Here is a 12523-nt window from a genome sequence, read left to right on the forward strand (position 1 = left end):
CTAGGGTCACAGACCAGGCCATTATCTGACTTTCCCCCCTGAGCCATCACCCTGTCCTCCTCCACTTTCATTTTTAAAGTGAGGCAGTTTAATTTTCCCAGGGTACTACTTACCTTCCGTGTGTGCTTTTCTCTTATCATGTTTTTTGTTTGTTTTTTTTTTTTTTTTTTAAAAAAAACTAAGAGATGCAAAGGACGGTCTTATTGACTGTGGAGAGCCAAGGTGAAAGGTCCTGTTGGCAATGGCTACCATTGAAATTCTGTGCAGGCAGGAATAAGCTGGTATGAAAAGAAGGGGGGAGCAGAGCCATTCATGAGGTGAGCAGGGAGGAAAAGCCCAGAGAAAATGAAGGAGCCGCTCTGCCTCCTGCTGCTGAGTCTTCCTGTGAAGATGGGCTTTGTCTATTATGTTTAGACTCATTGGATTCCAGGATTCTCCTAGAATCCCTTCTTGAGTTTAAATGGGTTTCTGATCTTAGCAATCAAAGCAGCCTTGACCAGGGAATAAAACTAAGATGTTTATATTCTTTATTCAACATTATAATGGCTAGGACTTCCTTGCCAGTGTCGTAACGCAGGAAAAGCAAAAGGCATGGGGATTGAAAAGAAAGAAAAGACAGTATACTCATAGACGGCCAGAGTCTGTATAGAAAACCCAAAAGACAGTGAAAACAAGAAACAAGCAAATCTACCAAGATCGTAGACTACTAGGTGAGCTTGTGAAAATGAATTATATCTCAACATCCTGTCAAGTGAATTGTATTTTTGCACACTACCAGTATATTTTGTCATCAATAAATAAGAATAGATGTACAAAGCTGGCATTTAAAATAACAAAAAGCAAGAAATAGCTATGAACAAATTCATTACAATATGTATAAAGTGGCTGGGGAGATGGCCCAGTGGGCAAAGCATTTGCCACACAAGCATAAGGATCTGAGTTCAGATCCCTAGGATCCACGTAAAGGCAGGCATGGTAGAGGACAGCTGTAATCCCAGGGCTTCTGTGGTGAGATGGGAGGAGACAGAAGAGGCCCAGGAAGCTCCAGTGAGCTGCCAACCAGGCTGGCTTACAGAGTGGCAAACAAACAGGGTGGACTGATGCCCTAGGTTGTCTGCTGATCTCCGTATGCACACTGTGGCACACATACCCACATTCATACACACGAACATGTATGCACACACACACACACGTGCACACACACAGATAAAAAAGTCTATAAAACATATTAACATCTCTAAATCATCACAGAGTTAATTTTAAAAATGTCTAAATAAATGGAAAACTGGGATATATTCATAGACTGAACAATTTAAGGAGCCAAGGATCCCCAAATTTATCTACAAGGGTAATGTAATGCCAACTGCAATCCTTACAGACGTATATTGGGGGTAGAAATTGACATCCTGATTCTAAAATTTATATAGGAACACACACACACACACACAACCCCTTAAAAATAGTCAGGTCTATCTTTAAAAAGAACAGAGTAGGAGGGCTCACACTAACAGATTTTAAGCATAAATTACAGAATTTGAGACAGTGTGGCACTGATGTAAGGACAGTTCACCTAGATCCATGGAACACAATGGAAAGTCTAGAAACAGACCCATGTGCATGCTCGAAGTGAGGTGGAGATTTAAAGGCACCAAGGGACTGGGCCTGGTGGCTTATATTTATAACCCCTGTACATAGGAGGCTGAACCAGAAGCACTATGAATTTAAGGTCAGTCTAGACTACCTAGTGAATCAAGGCCAGCCTGGGTACACAGTGAGACTCTGTCCCCAAAAGAGAAACACAATAAAGGAATAAAAATGAAAAATATGGGCTAGCGCGATGGCTCAGTGGCTAAGAGCACTGATTGCTCTTGCAGAGGATCCAGGTTTGATTCCACCCACATGGTGGCTAACAATCATCCATAACCCCTGTTCCAGGGGATCCAGCGCCCTCTTATGACCTTTGTGGGTATTATGTGACATGGGTACACTTACACACATACAGGGAATACACTCATACCCATAAAATAAAAATAATAAATAAGATTATTTATTTATTTATTTATTTATTTTTGGTCTTTTTGAGACAGGGTCTCCCTGTAGTCCCAGCTGGCCTGGAACTCGCTATGTAGACCAGGCTGGCTAGAACTCACAGAGATCCATCTCCCTCTGCCTCCTAAGTACTGGGATTAAAGGTGTGCCCCACCACGCCCGGCTCAAAAATAATAAATAAAATATTTTTTAAAAAATGTTAAAATAGATTCACCCTCCCATCTCCCCCGCCCATCTCTCCTCCTAGCCTGGGACCTGTCCCATTCCTTGTCTTGGCACCCCAGACACCGGGGTAACCACTACTGCTTCCTGATCCTTTGCATCCAGACCAACCCAGTTCCTTCTGGGGTCCCCAGGAGCCTTCTGGGCCTGGCCCTGCCCTCACCTTCCTCTGCTTCCCTGGGCTGTACAACCTGTCAGCCTCTTTCCTGGAAGCTGGGGCTGACCTTTCCACTTCCTGATCCTTTGCATCCAGACCAACCCAGTTCCTCAGTGCAGTCCCCAGGAGCCCTTGGGGCCTCTTCCTGCCCCCATCTCCCTTTGCATCTCTGGGTAGCAGGCCACCAGCTGCTCTAGATCATTATCTTTCCTGGGCCCTGCTCCCAGGCCAGTCCAACCCCCAAATTCCTGAGGTCAAAATCTTTCCTGGAGGGATCCAGACCTTAGGAGAAAGACTGAGAGCATCTGATCCTCATCTGACTTGGGCCTCTGTGGGAACTCCTGAAGACAAAAGCAATCTGGCCATTCCAATATAAAAGCAAAAGAGAATCGGAAGCTTAGAGGAACCAGCTTTTCATGCCCAAAAAGTAAACCACAAAGACACATAAAGTTCACAAAAAGAAGCAGACCTAAACTTGAAGGCTTGAGTCTCACACAAGAATCAGAAACTACAAAAGAAATTCACATGTCAAAATCACAGAGAAAAAATAATAACATGAAAAACCAAAATAACATATCCCCACCAAACACCAGTAGTCCTCTAGAGGAGTACAATGAGAACCCCCTAGAGATAATGCAGGACATGGAACTCAAAAGAACAGTTATAAGCATGATAAAAGAATTTGTTAGCTAGCATAGACAACAATGAACAATAAAAGAAAAAGATTGAGATGTTAGTGTTCATCAGAACTAAAAATGCATGCCCACTACAAGACACAAAAACCGAAAGATAAGATGCACTGGTAGAAAATATATGCACTGTGCACATGACAGCAGGAGTTTTTTTGTTTTTTTGTTTTTTTTCTGAGCCAGGTCTCACTCAGTAGCCCAGGCTATCCTAGAACTCACAATGTAGCCCAGGATGACCTTAAATCCACAGTGATCTTCCTGAATACTGGGATTATAGGCATGAGTCACCCTGCCTGGCATGGTCATACATTTTTTATTTGACACATAAAGAACTAAAAATTAAAAAAAAAATAAACAACTAATTGGCAAATGACTTGCACAAGCACCACCTTAAAGAAGGGTCATGTAAATGCATTTAAGAGTGCTCAACCTCTTTGGCCATCAGGGACATACAAAGAGGAGCCGCCCTGAGAAACCACTATGTGTTAGAGTGGATGCGAGTGCAGAGGGGACAGTTGACAGGCCAGGTGAGGGTCAGAGCGGCTGGAGTGTAAAACAGGACACTAGTGGCATGGTTATTTTGCTGTTTCTAATAAAATTAAACACATGACTTCCTAAGACCCAGCAATTCTAGGCCTGGAGCTGCACAGTCAGTGTTTAACCCAGGAAAAGACTTACTGAAGGACAGCATGGCAGCTGTTTGCAACCCGGGAACACTGGAGGGATGTTTGTTCTAGTTTTTGTTTGCTTGTTTGAGACAGATTCTTTTTAAAATATTTATTTATTATTTACTTATTTGATTTTTTTGAGACAGGGTCTCCTGGTAGTCCCAGCTGGCCTGGAACTCACTGTGTAGACCAGGCTGTCCTTGAACTCGCAGAGATCCTCCCGCCTCTGCTTCTGAGTGCTGGGATTAAAGTCGTGCACCACCACACCTGGCTTATTTTGAATTTTCTTCTTTTATTTTTAATTTTTTTCTTTAATTTGTTTTGCCTGCATGTATGTAAGTGCACCATGTGTAATGCCCACAGAGGCTAGAAGAGGGTGTTGGATCCCCTGGAACTGGAGTTATGGATGGTTGTTAACTGCCATGTGGACGCTGGAAACTGAACTCAGGTCCTCTGTAAGAGCAGCCAGAGCTCCTAACCACTAGGCTGTCTCTCCAATCCCTTGAGAGATTCTTAATCAGTAGCCAGACTGGCCTGAAATTCAGAGGAATCCTCCTGCCTCAGTTTCCTGAGTGCTGGGATTACAGCTATGCGCTGCCATGCCCAGGAGTGTTTATTCTATTTTATGGAATGAAGTGTTGCCCAACTCTAGAACTGAAGTTAAAGTGAAATGAAAGTCTATAGAAAGAAGGCAGAGAGGGAGGGAGGGAACTGGACACCCATTATTTATCAAGAAAATAATGGGTAAACAAATTGTGGAAATACTTTTCTGCAATAAAAAAGAACATTCTGTGTGTCTATATGTGGGGAAACTTTTGGAGCCTGTGACGCTTCTAAGAATTTAACTTAAAGAAAGAATGAGTACTGAGTGTCAGGATCTTGCTACAGCAATATTTATTATAGAGTGGTTTATAAAACAGCAAAAATTTGAAGCCACCTGGGGTCAGAGGTTGTTTGCTTGTCTGTGTTCTATAGTCATTCACTCTTCTGAAATCAGTTCACTGGGGCAGAAGCAGACCTGGCTTCCCCAATGTCCTTTGTGGGTGACACTGTCATGCAACATTGTTTCAGCCAATGAGACTTAAGCAGCATCAGTTGGCTGGCCATCAAGGAGGCTTCTTAGAAGGACAGGACTTACTGATAGGCACCTTTTACCCCCTGCCTCTTTCCTTCCTGAACTGTAGCTGTGCTGGATGGAGCTCTAGCCATCAACTTGACAGACGGTGCTGTGGGATGCTAGGAGGAGCCTGGGTCCCTGAGGTGTGAAGGAGCCTCAGTCGTGACCTCCAGACTTCTTTTATACAAGAGCCAAAATAGACACCCACCACGATCAACTGTGTTGTGTAGTTTTTTTTCTGTTACAAGCAGCTAGATTCAGTTTTAGTTGATATCGAACTATACTAGGAGCATGGTGAATAAATAAAAATCCAGGCATACTATAGAACATGCTATAGCTGTTCCAGACATGTATAGAGAAAGATCTAGAACATAGAGAAGTGTTTGTGATAAACCATTAAGTGGGCAGAAGGCAGGATGCATAGTGTCTTGGATAACTACAGTTGTCAACTTGACATACCTGGGAGAGAGAACCTCAGGTGGGGAAATTTCCTCCATCATATTGACCTATGGCATATCTATGAGGCATTGTCTTGATTGTTGAGTGGTGTGGGAGGGCCCAGTCCACTGTGGGCCGTGCCACCCCTGGGCAGGTGGTCCTGGCTTGTATAAGAAAGCAGGCTGAGCACAGGCCAGAGGAGCACGCCAGTGAGCAGCACTCCTCCATTGTCCGTGCTTCAGTTCCTGCCTCTAGGTTCCTGCCTTGTGACCTGGGAGTTATAAACTGAAATAAAGTCTTTCCTCCCCAAGCTGCTTTTGATTCAAACCTTTCTGGGTGGCGGCACCACGATTCTTCATTTCAATTTCTCAAGGTACATAATATCTCAAAATTCCCATTTTGTGATGGAATGAATAGCTATAGTGTTATTAAAAAGGAAATTGGATTTAAAAAACCACACAAACAACCAAGTAACCAAGTTACAGTCAGGAAAATGAAGAGTAGCTGGGTGTGTATCTCAGTTGCTGGAGTGCTTGTCTAGCACACACAAAGGCCTGGGTTTGGTCCCTAGTACCACGTAAACCGAGTGTGGTGGTGCACAGCTGTAATTCCAGCACTAGAGAGGTGGAGGCAGGAGATCCAGGAGTTCAAAGTCATGGGCCAGTGAGATGGTTCATCGAGTAAAATCACTTGCCTTGCAACCCTGACAACCTGAGTTCAAGCCCCAGGACCCACAGTGGAGAGAACTGACTCCTGAAAGATCGTCTACACACGGACACATATACACAATTTAATTTGAAAAAAATTCAAGGCCATCATCAGCTATATTATGAGTTTGAGGCCAGCCTGGGCTAGATGAGATCCTGTCTCAAAACTACAATGACCATCACCCCGAATCCCCTGGAAGACTTGAGCACACTGGTGCCTGCCACGCCCTTCAGCCCCAACCCCTCCTTTTGGCCCGCATCGTTCACCTGGCTTCCCCGGCTCCTGAGACCCTCTGTGCTACTGTTTTCCAGGGCGTCGTTCTTCTCTGAGGCAGATTCGCGGTCAGGGGCTCCTTTGTAGAATTCACACTTTCTGGTGAATCTGTGACATTTAAGTAATGGAGCAAGTTAGAAAATATACATCTCTCCCTTTTCCGGAAAATCTACGACTGTCAGGCAGTGGTGACTGTCACCCTGGAAGGAGGAGATGGAGTGAGGATGGCTGTCCCCCCTCTGGCTCCCCAAAGGGACATTTTCCATGCCTTGTCCTGCATTAGGTGACCTGAGAGGCCATCAATACCAGCAGCTTTACGTATGTGTACAGCACACACATGCTAGCTGGTGGAGAGGGGATACTGGAACTGTGATACAAGCCTGGATGGTGTCTTGGAACTGTGATACAAGCCTGGATGGTGTCTTGGAGGACATAAAGCCACAGCTATTGGCACCCTCTTTTCTACTATACAAAATCACTTGTAATGTGTCCATCTCTTTACATCTAGTCCTTGTTGATGCTTAGTCTTTTCAAGTCTAGTTTCTGCCCCTAGAATGTCACATCCACCCAGTGGACTTGCAAAGCTGCTGTAGCTGGTTTGGAAAGTCTGGTGCCTTCCAGCTCCGATCTCTGCACATGGCAAACTCAGAATGCCAGTGATCTTCTGTCCTTAGTGCCCCAATCAGAGAGGCCTAGTGGCCAGGGGCACTTTGCCCACTCCTAGTCCCCTGCCCCGTCCTGCGCATACCCTCATTAGCAAAGCAGGGCAGGGGATCCCCCCTGGACTTTGGGTGAAGGACTTGTACGTGGAAAGTAACTCCAGAGAGGAGTGGGGAGTTGCTTTAACAAGGAAGCCATGTCTGATAAGAATATTGGTAGGGGCACCGGGGGCACTTTGGGAGTGGCAGGAAGGAGGTGACTCTGTCCTGGTCTTTGTCAGTGCCGGCAGGTTGGCTCAGGGAAGCTATAGGCCCCAGGCTCTCTCCCCATCTGCCTGTTTCCTTCTCTATTGTCACCTCAGACACAGCCCTGCTCCACTGTTAGGGTTTGGATAGGAATGTCCCCAGAGGCTCTGGTGTTGAAAGTTTTGTCCCCAGTTGGTGGTGCTATTGGGAGGTGGTGGAACATGAGGAGCAGGACTTGGGGAGGACTGTCATGGGGGGGGGCGTGTCCTGGAAGGCGTCTTGTCTCAGACCTCGCCTCACTCTCTGCCTACTTTCTCCTCACTAAGAGGAGAGTGTGGTCCTCCACCACACATTCCATCACCTTGATATTGGCCAAAATGATGGAGCTGGTCATCCCTGGATGAATCCTCCTGCAGCCAGGAGCCCAAATTTGCCCTTCCTCCTTCAAGCAGACTTATCCTGAGGTGATTTTCCCACAGCAAATGAAGAGAACTCCTGTGGCCCAGTCCTGGCAGCCATATGTATTCCTCTATACGCTGCACTCCTGCTCTGTTCAGTAGGGTGACCACTGTCCACACAAGGCTCTCGACACCTGAGATGTGGTTAGTGTGGCCTCAGGAATGCATTTTTTCATTTCCTTCAACTTAATTTAAACCTAAGTGTGAAAACAGATCCTCAATTCAATGATTGGAAAACATCTAAGACTATTTGGAACAATTTGGGTATGTAAATTTTCTGACTGTACATTTTATGAAATCTAAATCCAGATCAAGTATTTCCAGTGATGATTTGGTGAGGGAAACACAAGGGGCTATACTATAAAACACTCAACATGTTTCAAAGACAGTATGCAAAAAGATATAAAACATTTCATTGATAAGTTACTTTTTTCAGACAAGGTCTCACTATGTAGCCCAGGCTAGCTTCAAATGCTCAGTCCTCCTGCCTAGTACTGGGATTATAGGTGTGTGTCATCATGCCCGGCTCACTGATTATTAATTGCAGGATATAGGGATCATATTTTGGATCTAATATTGTATTAAATAAAATACATTACTACAATTAACTTTATCTACTTCTTTGTAATTTTTCATGTGGCTACTGGAAGATTTAAAGTGACATATGTGGTGGGCTGTTGTCATATTTTTATTGGGCTGCAAAGTTCTTTTGTGTGGTGTGTGCGTGCATGAATGCGTGCGAGTGTGCGTGCGAGTGTGTGTGTGTGTGCGCATGCCCATGTATGTGTGTGTAGAGGCCAGAGGTTAACCGCAGGCGCTGTCCACCTTGATTTATTTTTAAGACAGATCTCTTATTGGCCTAAAGCTTGCTGATCAGGGTGGGCTGACTAACCGACTAGCTCAAGAATCCTCCTGTGTCTGTCTCCACAGTGCTGGGATTACAAGCACATGCCACTACATCTCACCTTTTCACATGGGTTCTAGGGCTTAGACTCAGGTCTTCATGCTTACATGACGCACTTACTGACTGAGCTGTCTCCCCAGAGCTGGGCTGCAGGGTTCTATCCCCCATCTCTGTCTGTGTGGGATTTGGGGCTGACTGAAAACTGAACTGGTTCAAGCTGTACTACTCCTAGCTGTGTGATATGGGCTAAATGACTGTCTCTTCTGGCCTCAGTTTGTTTGAACTGTAAGTGGGAATGCTAATAATACCTTTGAAACACCTGTCTAGCGTGGCCACTGTCAGTTCTGCCTTCTCTCTGGGCATGGTCTCGCTCATCCTTCAAGACTCATCTGAGATGCTTCCTCCATGGCACAGCCTTCCTTGACCCAACTGGAAGTGTCTCTTTTGGCTTTACCACCTTGACACACAGCTTACAGGAAAGCAGCATTGTCATGGTGCTGCAGTTCCTCAAGGGCCGAGGCTCCACCTGTGTGTCAGGGTATATTTTCATTTTCAATTTATGGCTGCTTTCTAACTCACAGAAGTCAAGGGAGTAATACCCAGTAGCAAGCCCCGGCTACCATGACTGCGGTATTTCAGACATCACGTCTCTAGATTCATTTTGTCTGGACACAGGATTCTCTGGGTGTTTGTGGTATGTCTCAGACACAAATGCTCCTAGCCTCAAGTTGGTAGTCAGGATCCCACCCGTTTTCCCTGGGCCCAGCCTGTTGGAGGATGAGACACGTGCAGAGGCAAGCAAGTATTCCAGCCGAGGCCCCCTTAAGCTCCTGGGTAACCACTGGACATCTGAGCCAGGCCATCCTCACTTCCCAGCCCTGAGAGCCACCAGCATAATGGAGGTCAGGCACACTGGCCCAGCGAGGAAAGCGCCAAACCAGTCCCACACTCGAGAGATTATAGTATGTTGCTGTAAGTCTCTCTGTGTTGAGGGTAGCTTAGCTTTAGGCTTCAAGCCATCCTTACAAGACATGGGGTTTGATGAATATTTTTGAACAGCCACAGAAGCTCTTGGTCCTGATGCTGGGGGTGGGGGTGCCTCCAACACGTTGGGCATAGCATGCCATCTGGGGATAGCTGCTAGGGTCTGGAAAGCCATTCCATAATTAGCAAATTGAGCATGTTACCTTGACAGCCCCATGGGCCGCCTGAAGGAGGGAGGTCTACAGCTGTGACACACCCCATTTATAAAGGCTGCTGAAATTAATTCTCAACAAACATACTCTAAGCAGATGAAATCAGACTGGAACCCCAAGGTGAGAGATTTGGGGGTCTCGCTGCAAAGATACCCCAAGATTTTAGTCTCATGTTCAAGACATCAGAAACCCCTCACTTGTGGGGACAGAGAGGACATGCCAGAAGTCACCGCTGAGGAAACTGCTGTTAAATGACCTGGGTATTGATCTCCCTCCTAGAATACGTGTGCAACTGGAGGACTTGGTTGAGTCTCTTAAGCAGGAGCCTGTTTTGCTGTATGACCTGGGGTGGTTTTATCGTCATACTGTGAGAAGGTGCGGTCTTTAGACAATGGTTGCGAGTGTCCCACCTTGTTGAACCTGCTCCTGGTCACTCTTAATGCCTTTTGTTCTTGTTTAGTTTAATGAGACTTTGAGCACTGGTGACTCACCCAGACAGGTACTGACCTGCCTGGTGTCTGGTGCTCCTGTCCGCTGTGCTTCTGGCCTTGCTTCTGTGTCTCATGGCACGGTTGAAGATGGAGTTCCTCTGGATTGGAATGCGGCAGAGGGGTTCTTCATCTTGGGTCTCCTCGTCAGCCTCGGGAGTCTTCCTGTTCTCTGGGAGTAACTCGGGCCTTGCCTCATCTGGGCCATAATTGATCTGCGAGAAGCTTACTGATTTCCTCTGGGGCTTTTCCCAGTCTTCAGAGTCTTTGGTCTCCATGGCAATAGACCTAATGGTTTCTCAGCAGCACTGCTGGGGTCAGTGACCTCCCCGGTTTGATCGGTGTCCACGGCTTTAGACTAGAAAGAGAACAATTGTCAGTTAGAGTCATCAGGCTAAGTGGAGCATTCAGACTATGAAATTGCTCTCCCATTCCAGTTTGACGAAATTTGGAATAATCTGCAAACGCCACCAACTGCGTCTTTGTCAATGAGGATCGCAGCACACCCACTCGTTCAGAGGCAGTTATGTATCATCCTATAATTGAGGCTTGTTTATACTATTCATAGGACGCACTTTGGGGAAAACGCTTAAAGTGGTTTGCATAACTAACTTTCAAGTAAACATTTCCTGAATAACTCTAGACAAAAAGAGTACCAAAAATAGCAAGAAAACTCCAGAGAAACAAGGGGACGTTAAGGGCAGACGCACGAAGAAAGAACCACAGGGTGAGGGGAAGGTGCTGCATAGACATCATTTAGGCCTGAGCAAACTTGAACTCTATGAGGACAAAGCTCTTCTATCAGCCTGTGGCCAAGTCTAGCTGGGTTAGTGGCCTCTGTGTGGAAGAGGACTCATCCCACGGATGTCCCCATGGCTGGAGTCACAGAACCCCTGGGTGACTGTGACTCCAGCCATATCACCCACACTAGGGTGTAGAGAGCAGTAGAGCGACTCAGGCAAACCTAGCCCCCTCCCACCACGGACCTCCTTCCTAGATGGGGACTCTCATGTGGTGAGGGCCGCAGTGGGCTGTTTGAGAGGGGGTACCACTGATAGGACAGCGTGCTGGACCGTGAAGCCAGCTGGGATTCTCAGGAGCGTCCTACCCACCTGAAGTTTTGGAATCTGGGGGTCTCTGGACTCCACAGAGAATTCAAGGGTCCAGAAGCCTATGAGTTTGTAGGAGCTGGTGTGCTTTCTGAGTCACAGATCAGGGCTACCTTTTGTTCTTTCTGGAGGTCACTCTCTGGAACACTTAAGAAGCCGCTCTGCATCTGGAGCTTCTGTAAAATGGGGTCAGAGGGGGAGCTGCACCCAGGACCCCCCCACTCCTTTTCTTACCAAGCCCCTCCCTCCAGCCCAGCTGCATACTTTACCTTCAGGGTAGCAGCTAAGCTAGGGGTATCAGGAAGAGCTGGGGTTCCCTGGAGATGGAGGATGGCCTTGTTCATATAAGGCAGGACTTTCTGGGTAGGGGGATTTGAGAGCTGAAGCCCTCTCCCCAGAGCCAGCCCCCTGCACGTCTGTTTGCATTCCATGAACACTCTTGCCCACACATAGCCAAGCAGATTCAAGCTACATGAAGGGCTCAGGAGGCAGAGGCTCACTGAGAAAGGGCCTGTCTCAGAGCAGCATCGAGGGGCGTTATAACACTACCTGCGTTCAGGGGGCCTAAGGAGTGCCACTTCTGTCCTGGTTACCACTTCTGATCCATGATAGCAAGGAGGAGGGGTGTATACTCTGGACTCTGGGAGGTCCCCATCCAGCCAAGGGTAAGCTGCTACATCTGGTGGCCAGAGGAGGTTGTTGTAATGGCTAAGAGGGCGTACTGAGGTTGGACAGTTAATATTCCATCCCTCCTAAGAGTGCCTAGTAGGATGACACATCATAAATGTGTCATGACACCCTCAACCCGTGGTTCCAGCAATACCAGGGAGTGATCTCCATCACAGCAAGTTCAGCATGAGTCAACAGCGGATGCAGCAGCCATGAAAACCAGAGTCCCTGAGCCAGAGTGGTTAAGAGCACTGGCTGCTCTTGCAGAGGAAATGGGTTCTGTTTCTAGCACCCACATGGTGGTATATAACTGTCTGTAGCTCCAGCTTCAGAGGATCCAACACCCTCTTCAGACCTCCTCAGGCACTGCACACACAGGTACACTTACATACATGCAGGAAAAACATTCATATGTATAAAATTTTTTTAAAATTATTTTCTATTTTTGTATTTTATGTGTATGCGTGTATTGC

General features: G+C 46.6%; 1 protein-coding gene across 1 annotated transcript in view; it reads right to left on the reverse strand.

The window, feature by feature from the left end:
* The window catches only part of Ngef (neuronal guanine nucleotide exchange factor), a 115263-nt gene that overhangs the window by 67884 nt on the left and 34856 nt on the right, over window positions 1-12523 (reverse strand). The window contains exons 2-3 of the mRNA XM_029565952.1: window positions 10292-10630; window positions 6315-6429 (exon numbers count right to left, since the gene is read on the reverse strand). Of these exons, the coding sequence (XP_029421812.1) occupies window positions 6315-6429; window positions 10292-10550 (374 nt within the window). The 5' untranslated portion in view covers window positions 10551-10630. The remainder of the gene's footprint in view (window positions 1-6314; window positions 6430-10291; window positions 10631-12523) is intronic.

Source organism: Nannospalax galili, unplaced genomic scaffold, assembly GCF_000622305.1.
Source record: "Nannospalax galili isolate Female #2095 unplaced genomic scaffold, S.galili_v1.0 scaffold1138, whole genome shotgun sequence".
Taxonomy (NCBI): Eukaryota; Metazoa; Chordata; class Mammalia; order Rodentia; family Spalacidae; genus Nannospalax; species Nannospalax galili.